Here is an 18,666-nt window from a genome sequence, read left to right as displayed (position 1 = left end):
TGAAGTCAGGAAGACCTAGGATCAAGGACTGCTCCTGACATACACTGGCTGTGTGGTCCTGAGCAAGTCTCTTCACTTTTTTGTGCCTCAGTTTCCTCATCTCTAAAATGAGGAGCTGAACTTAATGGTCTCTTCTAAAGCCTCCTCCAGATCTAAACTATCATCCCATGGCCCTCTCAGCACCCCAGGCCATTTAACTGCACATTTTTAGCCCTGGTGCTGATCTGCACAGGTAGAGGGCCCCATGCACACGCCTATCATTAAGTACATACTGTCCTTCCCCTGAAAGGGGAAAATTGGTCTTTGTTCAGGCTTGGAATTTGGCAAATCAATGAACAATGAAACAAGACACTGAGTGCTTAGACATAAAATATCAATATTTGGAGGGCACAAGTCAGTGTCACACAATGCTTATTTTAAAAGGAGGTGAAGAGGGAGGCTTCTTTTGTTAAAGTCACGAGCATTATTTCATTTGCATAACATTTCTATTGAGCTTTCAAGTTTATAAAGTACATTCCTTCCGACAAAACTGTGGATTAAGTAGGGTGAATATTTCCTGTTTAGTCATTTTTAAGTCGTGTCAGACTGTGACCCCTTTGGGGGTTTTCTTGGCAAAGATACTGGAGGGGTTTGTTATTTCCCTCTCCAGCTCATTTTACAGATGAGGAAACTGAGGCAGACAGGGTTAAGTGACTCGCCCAAGGTCACACAGCTAGCAAGTGTCTGAAGCCAGATCTGAACTGAGGTCTTCTTGACTCCAGGTCCAGCACTCTATCCACCACCTAGCAACCCAAGGTTGAGTATAATGATCCTGAATTTATGGGCAGGGGAGCTGAGACCCAAAAAGCCTAAATGATTTGGCCATGGCCACACAGGTTAAGTGTCAGAGTGGAGATTCATAGGAGCTAGAACGGAAATCTAACCCCACATTTTTACATATAAGGAAACTGAGGCCCAAAAGACTTCCTCAGGGTCTCCTGATGAGAAGTTCTATCACACTCCCCCAAAGCTGAAAACGGCTTCTTCATAGATATGATCTTCACCCTTGACGTTCTTGTTCAGGATCGTTTTTTTGGCAGGATTTTACTTTATAAGGTAAAATACCCTTTTAGAAAACTAGTCCTACCTCGATTTGTCGTTGTTCATCCTTCGTTTTCAAGGGGGACTGATGACATCATTGGGTGATGCCTTGACTTGGGTGTGGATTGAACAGATCTTAGGGCATCCCTTACTCTTTCTCTAACGCGGATAGTATGTTCTTCACTCTGCAGTGCCAGCCAGGTTGGGAAGGAAGCAATGAGTGAAGAAGAAAGCAGCCCCTTCAGAGAACTCCCCACACAAACTCAGTACCAAACAGCAGCTAACATAACAATGTTTGTAACCAGGACAAGTACCACAGACCAGCTAGACAGGGTGTAGTAGTAGGATTCTCATCCTCAGTGGATGGGGAGTTGAGGTGGAAGGGGGCAGGGATAGGGCAACATCGCACCATGGAAGGGAGGCAGTGTGCTTGAAGCCATTCTGTACATGAGGCTAGGAGGGGAAGGGGAAGGGGAAGCTTATTCCAGCCCTGCAGCTGGAAACTCGCTATTCAGCTAACTCTCCTTGCTCAGTAGCATGGAGCTCTCGTTTGTAGGTGAATGCGCTATCAGTGATCTCTCCATTTGCCACCCCCTCTTGTTATAGTCCTGACGGACTTAGAATGGTGCTCAGTTTGCAGCGATAGAATGGACTAAGTGACATCGGGAGCGCTACAATTCCCTAGACTAGCTTCTTCTCTTGCTGCACCCAGCAGAGAAATACAGAATGCAGCCTATAATTTTTTAAAGCTCCCCACACACACCAAAAAATAAACACCACCCCAAGCTCAGCTAGAGCAGCGCAGACTATCAGCATTACCCAAAAGCAGAAATGCTAGAACAACAAATGATTTGGGAAAACCACAGGGAAGGCAGAGTTTTAGAATGTTAGCAAATAACCAGGGGCTCATTTCTTTCAGCATCCCTTTAAATCTAACCAGGGGGTTCATAAATAGTTCGTTTGCAGCATGAGAGAAAGAGTTTGTTGAGCAAAGTTGTTTTATGTTGGAAACTAAAAAATAATACAAGAAAAGAGGTCATCATTCATGTCTGGCTTCCTAGGGGAACATGGTTTTATGTACTTTGGGACCCCCAAGTCTATAAAAGAGGCCAGGTGTTTCCCTCTTTTACAAGTTTTGCAAAGCTTCTTTGAGGCCAGCTTAATGAGGAGAGAGGCCACTAGGAAGGTGGATACGACTCAGGCCTCCCTTCCAACTGTCCTCTGAGAAGGTCATGGAACCTGAAGCCTTCAGCAAGGCATCATGACCGAAAAGAAAGATACTGGGGCTTGCAAATCCCCAAGCATTAAGGAAAGCAACGCAGCAATGACCATGGCCCAGAAACCAGCATATTTTGGTGGATTCCTTGTTTCTTTTCACTCATCAATTTAATCTCAAGATTTCTCTGCTTTTTCTTACCTCACCTAACTTCATGCTTACATCTCTCTCCTCCTCATCCTGTACTTCCTCTTCTCTCTCTTCCCCCATCTCTCTCTTCCCCCCTCCACATCTCCTTTCTCTCATCTCCCCTTTCTCCCTCTCCCCCATCTCCTCTCTCTTCCCGCATCTTCTCTCTTTCCCCCCCTATTTCCTCCCTCTCCCTCACCCTCCCTCCCTCTCTCTCTCCCCCTCCCTCCTTCTGCCCCCACCCCCATCTCTCCTCCTCCCTCCCCTCCTCCCTCTCCATCCCCCCCATCTCTCCTCCTCCCTCCCCTCCTCCCTCTCCATCCCCCCCTCCCCATCTCCTCTCTCTTCTCTCCCATCTCCTCTCTCCCCATCTTCCTCTCCCCACCCCTTTAAAGAGCATCCAACAATTTACAAATGGCCAGAGCCAGAAGATAAGTTCACCCAATTCCCTCTAGTGCATTTCTACTCAAACCTCATTAAGACAACCTGTTTTGGGAGATGTCAGATGGAAAAAGAGTGGCTGGCTGACGTCTCCTTTATAGCACCCTTTGTTAGACAAAGCACATGAGAAAAAAAAGTTCTTCTTCTGGGATGTTTAGAGGGTATGACTCCTTCATTTACCATTTTTAAATTAAATTGTATTTTGTTCTCAATAAACAAGAATTTGTTTTCTCAGTCCCATCCATCCACCCACTGAAAGAAAGAAAAGAAAAACCTTTGGAATAAGTATGCAGAGTTAAGCAAAACAAATTCCCAAATTGGCTGCGTCCCCAAAATGTCCCCATTCTGCAGATTTAGTTCCCCACTTCTCAGTCTGGAGATGGGCAGCATTCTCCCCTGTGGTTCCTCTGGAATCATGACCGATCATCCCTGCGATTACACTTCTCCCGTCTGTCAGAGCTGTTTGTGCAATGCCGCCATTACGGTACAAGCTGTTCTCCCGGTTCTGCTCGTTTCACTCTGCGTCAGGTGCAGGTCTGCCCAGGTTTCTCTTTCATCCATTTTTTGTCATTGAATGCACCTGCCAGTCCTTCGCTTCACACCCTCTTCCGGCTGCTGCACTAAGCACTTTAAAATTATCTTATTTGAGCTTCGCCGCCCTGAGAAGTAAGTGCTGTTGTTATCCCTGTTCCACAGCTGAGGAAACCAAAGCAAGCAGAGGTTAAGTGACTTGTCCAAGGTCACACAGCTACTAATATCTGAGGCTGAATTTTAACTCAGATCTTCCTTGACTCCAGGCCCAATGGTCTAATCACTGTGCCCCCAGCTGACAGATCAGGGATTTGAACCCGGTTCCTCTGATTCCAAATCCAGTCCTCATTCTACTTCCCCCAGACCATCCTATGCAGAAAGTGGAAGAATTAGGATTCACACACAGCCCCTACAAGGCTCATGAGGCCCCTTTCAGTCCTGAGACTGTCATTCTGTCACCTATGGAAAGGCGTGGTCAGTCTATACTATACGAGTGATTGTTTTAGACGTCACTTTGCTTGTAGAGCTAGGGGGACGGATGCTAATGGACATAGTGAGATACCTAAGGGAGACCTCACTCCAACATTCTTTCCTGTTCTGACTCAGTGGCCCAGTGGAGACAGCACTGGACTTGCGGTCAGGAAGTCCTGAGTTCAAATCCATCCTCAGATACTTACTAGTTGTGTCACCCTGGGCAAATCATTTAACTTCTGTGTGCCTCAGTTTCCTCAACTGTAAAATGGGGATAATCACAGCACTTGCCCCTCAGGGTTGTCCTGGGGATCCAACGAGATAAAATATGTAAAGAGTTTTACAGATCTTAAAGTGCTATGTAATTTATTATTATTATTCGTGTGGTAGGACTCATAGATTGTTTTATGGCTTAGTGGAAAGTATATCGAGCCTGGAGTCAGCAAAGCCCTGATTTCTGATCCTAGTTCCAACATTTCCATAACTATATCTATCACTCGATAAACACTTATTAAGTGCCTGTTATGTGCCTGGCACCGTGCAAACTCCAGGCGTACAAAAAGAGGCAAAAGGCCATCCCCAAACTCTCGGAGCTCATTATGTAATTCTGAGTTAGTAATGTCACCTCCCTAAGCCTCTGTTTCCTTGCCTATAAAATGGGAACGGCACCATTCACCCTCCCTACCTCACAGGGGAAAAGGAGGAAGTGTTTGCAAACCTTAAAGTGTTAGAAAAATGTGAATTATTAATGTCATGGTATTTTGCTAAAAATAGATCTGTGGCCAGAAATAACACTCCCTGCCTCTGTGTCCTGAGTAAGCAAGGGAACAGAAATGTTGCGAGCCAGCTAGGGACGGGAGAGGCGTCGTGCATGCCTCCCGTGCCTCCCTTCCTCCTCAAAGCTCCTGGATAACTCTGCTTGCTCTTTTATTTGGATGGGTGGTTGGGAACAGCATCTTGGTTTTGTTCAGAAGGCCGGAAAGAAATGTCACTTGGTGGCAGGGTAAAGCTTGGCCCCGCCCTCTGCCTCCAATGCAAATGAACACTCAAGTTCTTTTGTTGGTGAGAGGGACTGCCAGTTCTATACTCAGAGAGAGACTCAGGAGAAAGAAAACATTTGGATAGGATTGTTTTTTGGAAGAAAAAGAAAGTTATAAACAGACCAAGAAAGAATAGTTGCTAAATAGAGATCTCGGACATAAGAAAGTCATTTTGCTGTATGTACAGAGCGCTTCTCCCTATTGGTTGTACTAGGATTTGTTTATTTTTTTTACTTGTATCTCAGAAACTGGATTGAGTTACTGCAGTTGGCATTTTCTCATTGGTCTACAATGTAATAGGGAATTTTCCAAGGGCAAACGGAGGAGAAGTAGAGATACCCTTAACCTTATTATTTAATGATCACTGGAAACCTGGAGGTGCCACCACAGAGATGCCCTAAGAATTCTGCCAAAATCCATAGAATTTGGCTGGATTTCTGGCTCCAAGGAGCTATACCTCCTCCTCTCCAACCCTCAGTTTACTCAGCTGTAAAATGCCACCATTGGTCTTGAAGATCTGGATAGAGCACTCCATTTCTCTGATTCTATAATTGAGCTAAACCAGCAGTAGACAAGATAGGATATTATTAAGAGTTAAATGAGATGGCACAAACCAGAAGTGCCAAAATTGTTCAGAAGAGACAACCATCAATAGCCTCGAAAGCAAGCAGGGGAGATTTCATGGAGCCGAGAAGAGCTTGGAATGGACCTTACGGGATAAGTCAGGGATTTGGGATTGGTGAGAAGAGAATGGAGGGCATTAAAGGTGGAAGGGAACAAGAACTAAGACAAGGGGAGTGGGCTACTCTCTCCTCCCCCACCCCCATGCCAACTGTTTATAGAAAAATTAGCTCTTTTCTGATCTGTTGCAATATTTGAGAGTGTGAGAAGGAAGACAGACAGAAGACAAAGCAGAGGGGAGCTCCCAGAGAAGAGCATCAGTGAAGGGGAGAGAAGAAGGAACATCAGTGAAGGCCAGGAGGATCAGATGCTGCAGAGCGAGCAAGGAAAAGGAGGTCTGAAAAAGAGACATTTGTGTCTGCAGAGACATGGTGACAAAGCTGGGAGGATAGCCAGCACATCGACTCAACACTCACTTATCAAGCCCCTGTTATGATCAAATGAGCTAATATTTGTAAAGCATTTAGCACGATGTCTAGCACATAGTAGGCACTATATAAAAGCTTATTCCCTCCCTCCCTATCAGGTACCAGGTTCTAGAGATACAAAAACAAAGATGGGAAAAGGCCTTGCCCTCAAGGAGCTTACATTCATTCAATCAAGCAATAAGCATTTATTAAACACCTTCTATGAGCCAAGCACTGTCCCAATCACTGAGGATACAGAGTAAAAGAGTAAAACAGTTCCTGCCCTTCTAACTGAGAAGACAACATAGAGATGTATAAATATGCAGAATATATGGAATCTTTTTTTTAATTTAATTTAAATTTATTTATTTAACATATTTAGTTTTCAGCATTGATTTTCACAACAGTTTGAATTACAAATTTTCTCCCCATTTCTACCCTCCCCCCCACTCCAAGATGGCATATATTCTGGTTGCCCTGTTCCCCAGTCAGCCCTCCCCTCTATCACCCCTCACCTCTCATCCCCTTTTGCCTTCCTTTCTTGTAGGGCAAGATAAATTTCTATGCCCCATTGCCTGTGTATCTTATTTTTTAGATGCATGCAAAACCTTTTTTTTTCTTTTTGAACATCTGTTTTTAAAACTTTTAGTTCCAAATTCTCTCCCCTCTTCCCTTCCCACCCACCCTCCCTAAGAAGTCGAGCAATTCAACCTAGGTCACATGTGTATCATTATGTATCACCCTTCCACACTACTCATGTTGTGAAAGACTAACTTCATTTTGCTCCTTCCCAACCCATCCCACTTTATTGAATTTTCTCCCTTGACCCTATCCCCTTTCCAAAGTGTTTGTTTTAATTACCTCCACCCCCATCTGCCCTCCCCTCCCTCATCCCCCCCTTTTATTTTTTTTATTTATCTTCCTCCCTCTTCTTTCCTGTGGAGTAAGATACCCAACAGAGTATGTATGGTATTCCCTCCTCAGGCCAAATCTGATGAGAGCAAGGTTCACTCATTCCCCCCTCACCTGCCCTCTCCCCTCCTCCCACAGAACTGCTTCCTCTTTCCACCTCTGTGCGAGATAATCCATCCCATTCTATCTCTCCCTATCTCCCTCTCTCAGTATGTTGCTCTCTCATCCCTTAATTTCATTTTATTTCTTTTAGATATCTTCCCTTCATCTTCAACTCACCCTGTGTCTGCTCTCTCTCTTTTACATACATATATATACATACATATACACATATATATACATACATACACACATAGATATATACATACATACACATTCACCTATATATATATACATAAACATATATATATGCATATTCCCTTCAGCTACCCTAATACTGAGGTCTCATGAATCATACACATCATCTTTCCATGTAGGAATGTAAACAAAACAGTTCAACTTTAGTAAGTCCCTTGCAATTTCTGTTTCTTGATTACCTTTTCATGCTTCTCTTGATTCTTATGTTTGAAAGTCAAATTTTCTATTCAGTTCTGGTCTTTTCACTGAGAAAGCTTGAAAGTCCTCTATTTTATTGAAAGTCCATATTTTGCCTTGGAGCATGATACTCAGTTTTGCTGGGTAGGTGATTCTAGGTTTTAATCCTAGCTCCACTGACCTCCGGAATATTGCATTCCAAGCCCTTCGATCTCTTAATGTAGAAGCTGCCAGATCTTGGGTTATTCTGATTGGGTTTCCACAATACTCAAATTGTTTCTTTCTGGCTGCTTGCAGTATTTTCTCCTTGATCTGGGAGCTCTGGAATTTGGTGACAATATTCCTAGGAGATTTCTTTTGGGGATCTATTTGAGGAGGCGATCGATGGATTCTTTCAATTTCTATTTTGCCCTGTGGCTCTAGAATATCAGGGCAGTTCTCCATTGATAATTTCTTGAAAGATAGTATCTAGGCTCTTTTTTTGATCATGGCTTTCAGGTAGTCCAATAATTTTTAAATTATCTCTCCTGGATCTATTTTCCAGGTCAGTGGTTTTTCCAAGGAGATATTTCACATTGTCTTCCATTTTTTCATTCCTTTGGTTCTGTTTTATAATATCCTGATTTCTCATAAAGTCACTAGCTTCCACTTGCTCCAATCTAATTTTTAAAGTAGTATTTTCTTCAGTGGTCTTTTGGACCTCCTTTTCCATTTGGCTAATTCTGCCTTTCAAGGCATTCTTCTCCTCATTGGCTTTTGGAGCTCTTTTGCCATTTGAGTTAGTCTATTTTTTAAGGTGTTGTTTTCTTCAGTGTATTTTTCAGTATTTTTTTGGGTCTCCTTTAGCAAGTCATTGACTTGTTTTTCATGGTTTTCTCACATCCTTCTCATTTCTCTTCCCAATTTTTCCTCTACTTCTCTAACTTGCTTTTCCAAATCCTTTTTGAGCTCTTCCATGGCCTGGGACCAGTTCATGTTTTTCTTGGAGGCTTTTGTTGTAGGCTCTATGACTTTGTTGTCTTCTTTAGGCTGTATGTTTTGGTCTTCTTTGTCACCAAAGAAAGAATCCAAAGTCTGAGACTGAATCTGGGTGTGCTTTTGCTGCCTGGCCATATTCCCAACCAACTAACTTGACCCTTGAGTTTTTCAGTGGGGTATGACTGCTTGTAGACTAACGAGTTCTATGTTCCACGTTTGGGGGGGAGGTGCCAGCTCTGTCACACCAGCACTCCTCCTTCCCCAAGAACCCCCAGCCCGGGCTGGGCTTAGATCTTCAGCAGGCTGTGCACTCCTGCTCTGATCCGCCACTTAATTCCTCCCACGTGGTGGGCCTGGGGCCGGAAGCAGCAGCAACTGTAGCTGCCCCACCTCCGCTGCCTCCAGGGCTGGACGCCGAACCGCGAACTTCTTCCACTCCCGCAGCTTTTCCCACTAACCTTCTCTGCTGTCTTTGGTGTTTGTGGGTTGAGAAGTCTGGTAACTGCCGCAGCTCACATAATCAGGGTGCTAGGGCCCTATCCACCAGACTCCAAGTTTGGTTGTTCCGAGCCGCTCAGGCTGGGCTCTGCTCCACTCCGTCCCAGCTCCCAGCTCCGTGTGGGATAGACCTCACCCAGAGACCATCCAGGCTGTCCTGGGCTGGAGCCCTGCTTCCCTCTGCTGTTCTGTGGGTTCTGCCGTTCTAGAATTGGTTCAGAGCCATTTTTTATAGGTTTTTGGAGGGACTCAGTATGGAGCTCACAGTAGTCCTTGCTTACCAGCTGCCATCTTGGCTCCGCCCCCATGGAATCTTTTTTTGAGGGGGGAAGGCAGGGCAATTGGGGTTAAGTGACTTGCCCAAGGTCACACAGCTAGTGTGTCAAGTGTCTGAGGATGGATTTGAACTCAGGTCTTCCTGACTCCAGGGCTGGTGCTCTTACTGCGCCACCTAGCTGCCCCTATGTGCAGAATATATGAATAATAAATACAAGGTAGTTTGGGGTGGGGGGGAGGCGAGGCTTGCTACCATCTTGTGGTAGGAGGTCAAGAACTCTTCTTCATGCAGAAGGTGGTACGTGAGCTGAGTTTTGAAGGAAGATCAAGGATTCTAAGAGGTAGGGGTTAGGAAGGAGAGTGTCCCAGGCATCGGCAATAGTATATTTACTTTCTTTTACATACAATGCACCCACTAGTAAGTAAATTCAAAGCATGGAGAAACACTGGTAGTTGAGAGAGAGAGATGCTGATACAGAGTCCTAGATGAAAACAACAGTCCCCAACAATTACATTTCTCTATTCCTTCCTCCCTCAGGTAGCAATAGACTTCACTGCATCCAATGGGGATCCCAGGAACAGCTGTTCACTGCACTATATCCATCCTTACCAACCCAACGAATACCTGAAAGCCTTGGTAGCTGTTGGGGAGATCTGCCAAGACTATGACAGGTAACTTTTTGGGTCTGGGGCTGCCTAATGGATCCTCCCATAGAGTCAGAACTATGTCAGTGTCTGGCTACCCAGTGGAACTTCTACCAGGTGACTCACCAGGCACCTTATGGTAATGGCTTTGAATGTACAGATGCAGCATCTCAGGCTGGTGGCCACACTCACTGTTGGACACGCTTGATCTGGAGAAAGCTGTGTTGGTCCATAGCTGACCTTAGGCACTAAAAAAAAAAAAATCCTTATTTAGCTTCCTTCTCTTGGCCCTCTCTCCTGGGAAGATACAGATAAGACCAGTGGATTTCGGAGTCCAACCATTATTTTATTTATGTCTTTAGAAAACATATTCATCTTCTGTGAGAGGAGTCCTTAGATCCATGAGATTTGCATAAATTACTTCATGCTGAATTCATTCTTATAACAGTTCAGAATGGGAAAGTTCAGATATTTGCTCACAAAACCTTTCTATTTTGTGTGTATAAATTTAGATATTTGTAATTCTCTGTTGAATCCAAGGATGATCTTTAGACAGGAGTGGTGACTTAGCCTGGGTTGGCTGACTGACCTCTTGCTTTAAAAGGGTAGAATAAAGAAAAGATGACCCCCTTATACATCAAAATATTTATAGCAGCACTTTCTTATGATAGCAAAGAACTGGAAATAAAGTAGATGCCTATCCTTTGGGGAATGGTTGAATAAAGTGTGGTACCTTACTGTAATGGAATATTACTGTGCTGTAGGAAATGATTAATATGAACGTAGAGGAATGTGGAAAGATTTACACTATCTGATACAGAGTAAAGTAACACTTAATGTATAACAACATAAATGGAAAGGACAACTACACACACACACACATCAAAAGTTAATGTAAAAGTATAAAGAACAAACATGACTTGAAAGAAAACATATAAAAAAGACATTCTCAACATACTCATTTGCAGAGGTAGACAGTTCATAAATGTTGTACATATTTTAGAGGTTTTTTCTCTTATTTTCTTTTAAAAATATTATTTGTTACATGAGATGGCTATCTATCTGAGAGGAAGAAGAATATTGGGGGAAATTATGCTGATTTTAAAAGACAAACCACATCAACAAAAAATGTATTTTAAGAAAAGAAAAGGTGAAAAGGTGGTGTCATCCACCTTTCATTGAAATTTTGTTCAGATAGCATGATTTACTCCAGGGAAGTTTTTTTCTACTTAACCCATGTTGTTTCAGACTTGGTGAAGAGAATTTTGAAAGGTTGTTACTAACCACATGGTGGGACATGGCTCCTAGCAGGGGCTAAAATGGTATAGAAATGAAATTAACAGAAAAATCTGAGAATTTCAGCCTCTGTCCCATTGGAGGGTTTTTTGATTCTGTTTGGTCACTGTAAGTTAGAACAGAGGGGGTTTATTGAGCCATTCTAGCCTTTGAAATTATCTACATGGTATTCCTACTCAGAGTCATACTTCCATTTTAAAAAAACTTAAGATTTTTATTTAAAGTTTTGAGTTCCAAATTCTATCCCTCCCTCCTCCCCAAGATAATAAGTAATCAGATATAGGTTATACATGTGCAATTATGTAAAACATTTCCGTATTAGTCATTCTGCACAAGAAGACTCAAATAAAATTTAAAAATGAAAAAGTGAAAAATAGCAATGCTTCAGTCTGTACTCAGTCAATATCAGTTCTTCCTCTGGAGGAGGATAGTATGCTTCATCATTTGTCCTTTGGGATTGCCTTGGATCATTATATTGCTGAGAATAGCTAAATCACTCACAATTCTTCATCGAACAATATTTCTATTACCGTGTACCATGTTCTCCTGGTTCTGTTCACTTCACTATGCATCAGTTCATGTAAGTCTTTCCAGGTTCGTACTTCCATTTTTAATAAGACTTAGGAAATGTGGTCACTCATGCCCCCGGCTATGGCACATTCTCAATAAGAGAGTTTGACCATTTAAAGTCATTAAAGTTATTTTACGGGAAGGACATTTCCTGCCTAAGGTTTTCTAGCCCTCCATTTGAGTTACTGACTGTAGTGACCCTCTATCTTTTAGGGACCCAGGATGCCACATCCAGGGTATATTGGAAAGAATGGTCAATTTGGAACCAGAGGGCTGTGGAGGAAAGAAAGCCTGGTATTGAATTCTTCACTAAGGAAAAAGTTATCTAGAAATTCAGAGACTTGGACCGTAGGACTTAGTCCTGAGCCTACTGCTGAGTTTCAGGGTGACTTTAAACTAATTATTTAAGTCGTCTCCTACTACTTAATAATAACAATAATAGATACCATTTACATAGCACTTTGAGATTTTGTAAAGAATTTTACAAATATTATCTCACTTGACCCTTATAACGACCCTAGGAGAAATGTACTGTCATTATCCCCATTTCATGGATAAAGAACTTGAGACAAACAGAGGTTAAGTGACTTGCTCAGTCATACAGCTATTAAGTGTATGAAGCTGAATTTGAACTCAGATCTTCCCATCTCTAAATCTAGCACTCTGCTCCCTAAGCCACTTAGCTACCTCTTTCCTCAAATCTTAATTTCTTCATTTGCAAAATGTGGATATTAGTCTCAAAGTTGGCTATACCTTATGGGACTGTTACCATACTATAAGCTAAGTCTAGACAGGCAAGGTCAGCCTCCAAGTTAAGAAAATCTAAGTGAATCTTGCCTCTGACTCATGCAGACCAGGGATCTTGGGCCATCACTTAGGGGGCAGTGAGGTGGCTCAAGATTTGATTCCCTAGAGTCTCCTGACTCGAAATTTAATTCTCTCACCCAATATATGAGTGAAATATTTTAAATTACAAGGAAAACACAGAACCTATGTAAACCTAAGGGATAACTGAAGTTCAGTAGCAAATGACATCACAGAAGCCAATTGAAGAATAGTCAGTACTGTCTTTTTTTAGTTACTTAATGAACTAGTCAGGCAGAATGAGTTTTGCAGATCAGTAGAGCTCATCCTTCTAAAGGCATCTGTAAATGAAAATTAGACAATGTCCTAGACAGAAAAAGATGTCAGAAGCCAAAGCCTAGGACTCTTGGGAAGATTTGGGAGTTGCCTTCTCTATGAGAATGCTTGATGCAATCTGCTCAGCTTTAAAGCCTACGAGGTTCTGGGAGATTTTTCTCCTTTGTGTGGATGGAGAGCAGGAAGACACATAAAGAAGTCAGGAAATTTTCTTCTGCCCTGCCACAGTGAATTTTTACTTCACCTCCAGTACCTCAGTTTCCTTATCTGGAAAATAAGTCTAGTGATATTTGCATTGCTTGAAAGAGCTTTGTGAGCCATGTAAACATTAGCTTCTGGGGGAAGGTTAGAACTCATCCTTCATATCTGGCCCATAATTCAGAAAATGGTCCTACAGATTTTTTTTCAAGTATTTCATTTTTACAGATTCTTTTGACTTTCATAGCACTTTTATAGCTTTCTCTGCACCCCCAGTAAACAAGTCATCCCTTGTAACAAAAAATTACACAGAGAGAAAAGCAGGCAGTTTAGCAAAATTACCCAACACATCAGTTCAGTCTGACAGAAGATACACTGTTCTACATCCCAGATGAGGAAAACAAGACCCAGAGACAGGATGAGATCACAGGTCTAGAGCTGGAGGGAACCTCAGAATCCAGCTGAGCCAAGCCCCTCACTTTATAGATGAGGATCTGAATCTCAGAGAGCCTCAGTGCCTGCCCGGTGGTCACACAAGTAGTAAGACAGTCAAGTCCACAAGCACTCCTTAAGTGCCTACTATGTGCCAGGTGCCATGCTAAGTGCTCAAGATACAAAGAAAAGTAAAAGCAGTCCCTGCCTTCATGGGGCTTGCCATCTGGGACTTAGAGCCGACTCCAAGCTCTATGTGTCCTGCCTTTCAAATTACATTCTCAGAAAAGGGCTTTTTATAAGTCTATTCCCACTAATAATAACAACACACATTTATATGGTATTTCTTGTCTTATAGAGCATTTTACATACATTTTCTAAAGGATATATTATTATGAAGACTTAAAGTCTTAAGCTCTCCCTGGATGTGTTAAATGTTCACAGGGCACAGAGCCTTAAGCAAAAGTCTGGAGCCACGATGGCCAAAAGACTGAACATGACGCATTGGGAAATGGGCATTTTTTGGGTGAGGACCAGTCCTTGTGCTCATGAAATCATAGTGTGTAGGTTACATGGCAGCTGGTTACATGGTCTGTCTGTCCATTCATAAGGTTTAGAAGATAACCTTAAGGCTAAAGAAGATAACCTTAAGGCTAAAAGGGTTGGTTTCCATTTCCATCTGTATCCCCAGTGCTTATCACAGTTCCTGGCATACAGGAGGTGCTCAATAAATGTGAGCTGAATTGAAACCACTCAACAATTCCAACCCTGTCAATTTCTAGATAAGAAAACTGAGACATAAAAATGTTAAGTGATTTCAATGTCACTCAACAAGCACTGATTATATTGTCACAAAGGAAGGTTCAAAGGGCAGGAGAGTAGGAAAGATGATGTCTGGAAATGTGGGTCATGGAGAAACTAAATGGAGTAATACAACTTTTTAAAAAGCATTAAGCATTGTACTAGGTTTGGGGTGGAGATGGCAATCTGTATTCATAAAATTCAGAAAGTCAGCACTTAAAAGCAGCCTAGCAGATTATCGACTAGAATCCTCTATTTTCAAGGTGAGGAAACTAAAGCTTAGGCAAAGTTGAGTTGTCTCAGGGCACAGAGTGAGCCAGGGCTGAGACTAGACACATCTCCTATCTCCTCCTCTACTGACCTTTCACCAAAGCTCCCACTGTGGGACGACCATGGCCTTCAGTGGTCCCTTCCGTGGTCCCTTCCTTGAGAAAGTCCCTTATTACGAGTCTAAAGGCTCTGGATTGTCACGGCTCAGGGCTATCAAATTAAAGGAAACATACCCCATCTGCTGGTGCCCGTCCCCCAGAATATTTAATTGGTATTAATTTTGCATATAATTTACATAGATTTGTTTATTCACATGTTATCTCTCCTGGTAGAAAGTAAGCTCCCAGAGGACAGGGGCTCTCTCATTTCTTTCTTTGTATCCCTAGTGGTTACCTAGCAGAGTGCCTGGCTCACAGCAAGTACTGGTTGGTTGGAGATGCTTTTAAAAGTTTTTATGTCAATTCTGTGTTTTCTTCTAGGCCTGACTCACCTTGAGTTTTGCACAGCAGGGATCTGCTTTACTTACTTTTTAATCAAGGAGAAAGAATGTTTAAAACAATTATGCTTAGATTTGGCTTTTTTTAAGTGATGTTTTCTGATGACCATCTTTGGGGAGTCTGTGCTCCCCTAGATCATTAATTATTCCCCTTGTAGGTAAGGCAGTGCTGCCTCCCAATTCTTGAAACCCAATTACATAACTGAGTATGTCCTGCTCAGCCAGCTTCAGGTTCCCCACGGTGGCTTGGAAGATATTTTTAATCCCTTCTGACAATGGGGGAAAAAACAACAGTAATTAAGGTGGGAACTGGTTTCTGTGCTTGGAGTCAGAACATTTAGAATCTGATTGGGTAGGTCTCACTGAAATGAAGCAAAGAAGAAGACAGCATTTGGCTTATTCTATAATATCCCTTGTTACACGGTCTACACCATACTCCATTGTCCATATCTATGCTTTGTCAAGGGCTGGGCCCCCTCCCCCTGTGCCTGAAATGCCCACAATTCTCATTTCTACCTAGCAGGATCCCTCACTTCCTTCCAAGTCCAGCTGAAATGTTCCCTCCCACAGGAAGCCTTACCTGGTGCCCCCAGCTTCTAGTGCCTTCCCCTACTCCCCAACCCCACCAACATTTCCTTCTATTTCTTTAGTATGTTTTGTATTTTTGAGGCACTATGGTTTAGTGGGTACACAGCTGTCCTGTGGGTCAGAAAGACCTGGGTTCAAGTGTCACCTCTGACACATACCGACTGTGAGACCCTGGGCAAGTCACTTACCTCTCCAAGACTGTAAGTTATAGAAAAAGTGCCAGATGGTGTAAGTCTGTATTGGCAGAGGACATTCTTCACAGGGCAGGCCCTATACCTATGAAATCCCAGGTCTGATCCCCCATGGCTGTATTTACTTCTATGCGTACTTGGGATTCCACCTTCTTGGGGGCAGGGACTGTTTTGTCTTTTTATCTCCCACTACCCAGCATGATGCCTGGCCTCACAGTAGGTGCTTAATAAATGATTGTTTGTGGATGGATTGGGGCCGTCCTAGTTCTCTGACTCTGAGTCGTTCTTGTAGAAGGCAAGGGGGCACAGTGAACAGGATGAGTGGTCAGGAAGACTTGAGTTCGAATTCTGCCTCAGAATTGTGTGACTTCGAACAAAGCCACTTAATCTGTCAGCCCAAGTGTCCTCATCTGTAAAATCGGTGTAATAATAGCACCAACCTCCCAGGGTGCTTGTGAAGATCAAATGAAATAACATATATAGAGCAATATATAAATACTGGCTGTTAATAATAATAATAACATCCAACATGGGAAGCCTTTATCATACGATATAATGTGTAATCTATTGCATTATAATATATGGCGTATATTACAAAGTAGTCACAATAATAACAAGCCTCGTCATCAGCACGGTGACCAGGCCTGCTCCCACCGCCGCTCCATCCTGACCATCATGCTCATTTCCTTCTCAGCCAGTCCCTGGTTTGTCCTGACTTCTCTGACCAAAGGAAAATGGCCGGTGTCAAGTATTTCCAATATTTACAGTCACCTCCCATTTTTCTTTTCCTCAGAAGCCTGGCTAATCCCTTCTGAGCCGTCATGGTTCTTTTATTCATCCACATTAGCCTTCTCAGATGAATGCCGGGCCCAGCATTCTGCACTGTCTGAATCTCTGCACCACAAAGGGAAAGAAAGACATGGGCAGTTGGTAGTTGCTAGAAATCTTAGGCTGGCATTGGAGTACTCAGAAAATCAAACCTTAACAGTCACCTCCAAAAATCCCAGCTTCATTACATCACCTCGACATGAAGCTCGGCCACTTCCTTGGGGATTCCCAGGGTTCTTTGCCTTGCTGAGGCTTAGGTTCCTCATCTGTAACATGGACATGAAAATGCCTGCCCTGTTTACTCAGATTGGTGAATCTGAGTCTCAAAGGAGCTAATGCAGGCACCCACCATGTTGGTCATACTTCAGATGCCAGGATCATCCATAACTGCCACTGCCATCATCTTCAACTCTAAAGTTTTCCTCTCTTATAATCTCCCGTCTTTCCCATTTTCCTTCTACCTCACTCCCTCTATGCCTATTCATGGTCACCATGGCCTCCAGTCCCTCCATCTTTCTCTGTTCTTACAGTCCATCTCCCAGCACTGGCCTTTCTTCGGTTGTGACTATAAAGTTGTGGCTATAAAGCTGGCCAACTAAATGCTGTCCTCTTTTCTTGAGTCCTCTTCGCCTATCTTGTCCTATTACATTTCATACTTCACCAGTCTCCACCCCTCACGCACCCTTCACTCTTTTCCTTCTCCACTCAATCTCCATGCTGCTGAATGATGCTGGGAAGAGACCAGTTCCATTAAACTCAACTGGGTCCTCACTGCTCCACAATGTTTTTGTTCTTTCCTGACTGACTCTATCCCATGTCCATATCAAGTGTTAGAAACCTTTTCCTCTCTCTTTACATCTCCTACACTACTGCCCCACTTCCCCTGCCCCCAGCAGGCAGATGACTTTACCTCCTACTTGGAGTTGTCGGCTCTCTCATCCACACCCTGAAATTCTTTTAATCACCCTTGTTTTTTCCTTCGTTCCAGTCTCCCAGAAGAGGCAGCCGACGTCTCTACTTGTGTTCTTGATCTCATCCCCTCTACTTTGCAACCTTTCTTGATTTATAATTCCCTTCCTTTCTACCATATTCAGCCTTTTCATTTCTGCCCACAAACATACTCAGTTCTCCCCTGTTCTTGAAAAATCTTTACTTGACTCTTCCATCTCCTCAGTTCTAAGTCTCTCTTCTCTTTCATTGTCCAATTCCGGCTGCTCTCCTTACACGCACTTTATCCCCAGCCATTCACTGCTTAACTCACAGTCAGGCTTCTGACCCCACAACTTGACTGAAGCTGCTCTTTCCAACAATCTCTTGCCTGTTAAATTGAATGGTCTCTCTCAGTCCTTGTCCCTTTGACCGTTTTTTTTTTTTTGTAACTGATCACTGTTGACCACTTTCCTCCTCTCAGACAGGAGTCTGTGACATGACTTTCTCTGGCCCTACTCCTATCTCTCTGAATTCTTCTTTTCAGTCATTTTCTGATTCATTTTCCATCTCCTGGCCATTAAGCACCCTGCCCCCAGATATCATCCTTGCCCTTCTCTTCTTTATTCATAGGTATATATATACACGCACATATACAATGCACACATAGGTGCATACAACATACAATAAACATACATATGTATATATTTACACATGCGTATACACACACCCCTTCTCCTTTGGTGATCTCATTGGCTACCCTGGACTCAATGATCACCTCTATGTAGATCTCTCTCCAACATCTCTAGCCCTTCTAAACTTCAGTTACATATCAACTCCTACTACACATCTCTACCTGGATGTTCTATCAGTATCTTAACTCAATATGTCCCAAGTGGAATTTATCTTCCCGTCCCTCAATCTAGAGTTCCTCCAAAGTTTCAATTTCTGTGAATGACACTAATATCTTCCCTGTCACCCAAATTCATGACTTCAGAGTGATCCTTGACTCTTCACTCTCCCTCAACTC

General features: G+C 43.0%; 1 protein-coding gene across 1 annotated transcript in view; it reads left to right on the top strand.

The window, feature by feature from the left end:
• CPNE4 (copine 4) overlaps nucleotides 1-18,666 on the top strand; it is a 170,105-nt gene that overhangs the window by 132,187 nt on the left and 19,252 nt on the right. The window contains exon 10 of the mRNA XM_036760492.1: nucleotides 9,793-9,926. Within this exon, the coding sequence (XP_036616387.1) occupies nucleotides 9,793-9,926 (134 nt within the window). The remainder of the gene's footprint in view (nucleotides 1-9,792; nucleotides 9,927-18,666) is intronic.

This window comes from Trichosurus vulpecula, chromosome 5, assembly GCF_011100635.1.
Source record: "Trichosurus vulpecula isolate mTriVul1 chromosome 5, mTriVul1.pri, whole genome shotgun sequence".
NCBI classification, from domain to species: domain Eukaryota; kingdom Metazoa; phylum Chordata; class Mammalia; order Diprotodontia; family Phalangeridae; genus Trichosurus; species Trichosurus vulpecula.
This window is presented reverse-complemented; position numbering and strand designations above follow the sequence as displayed.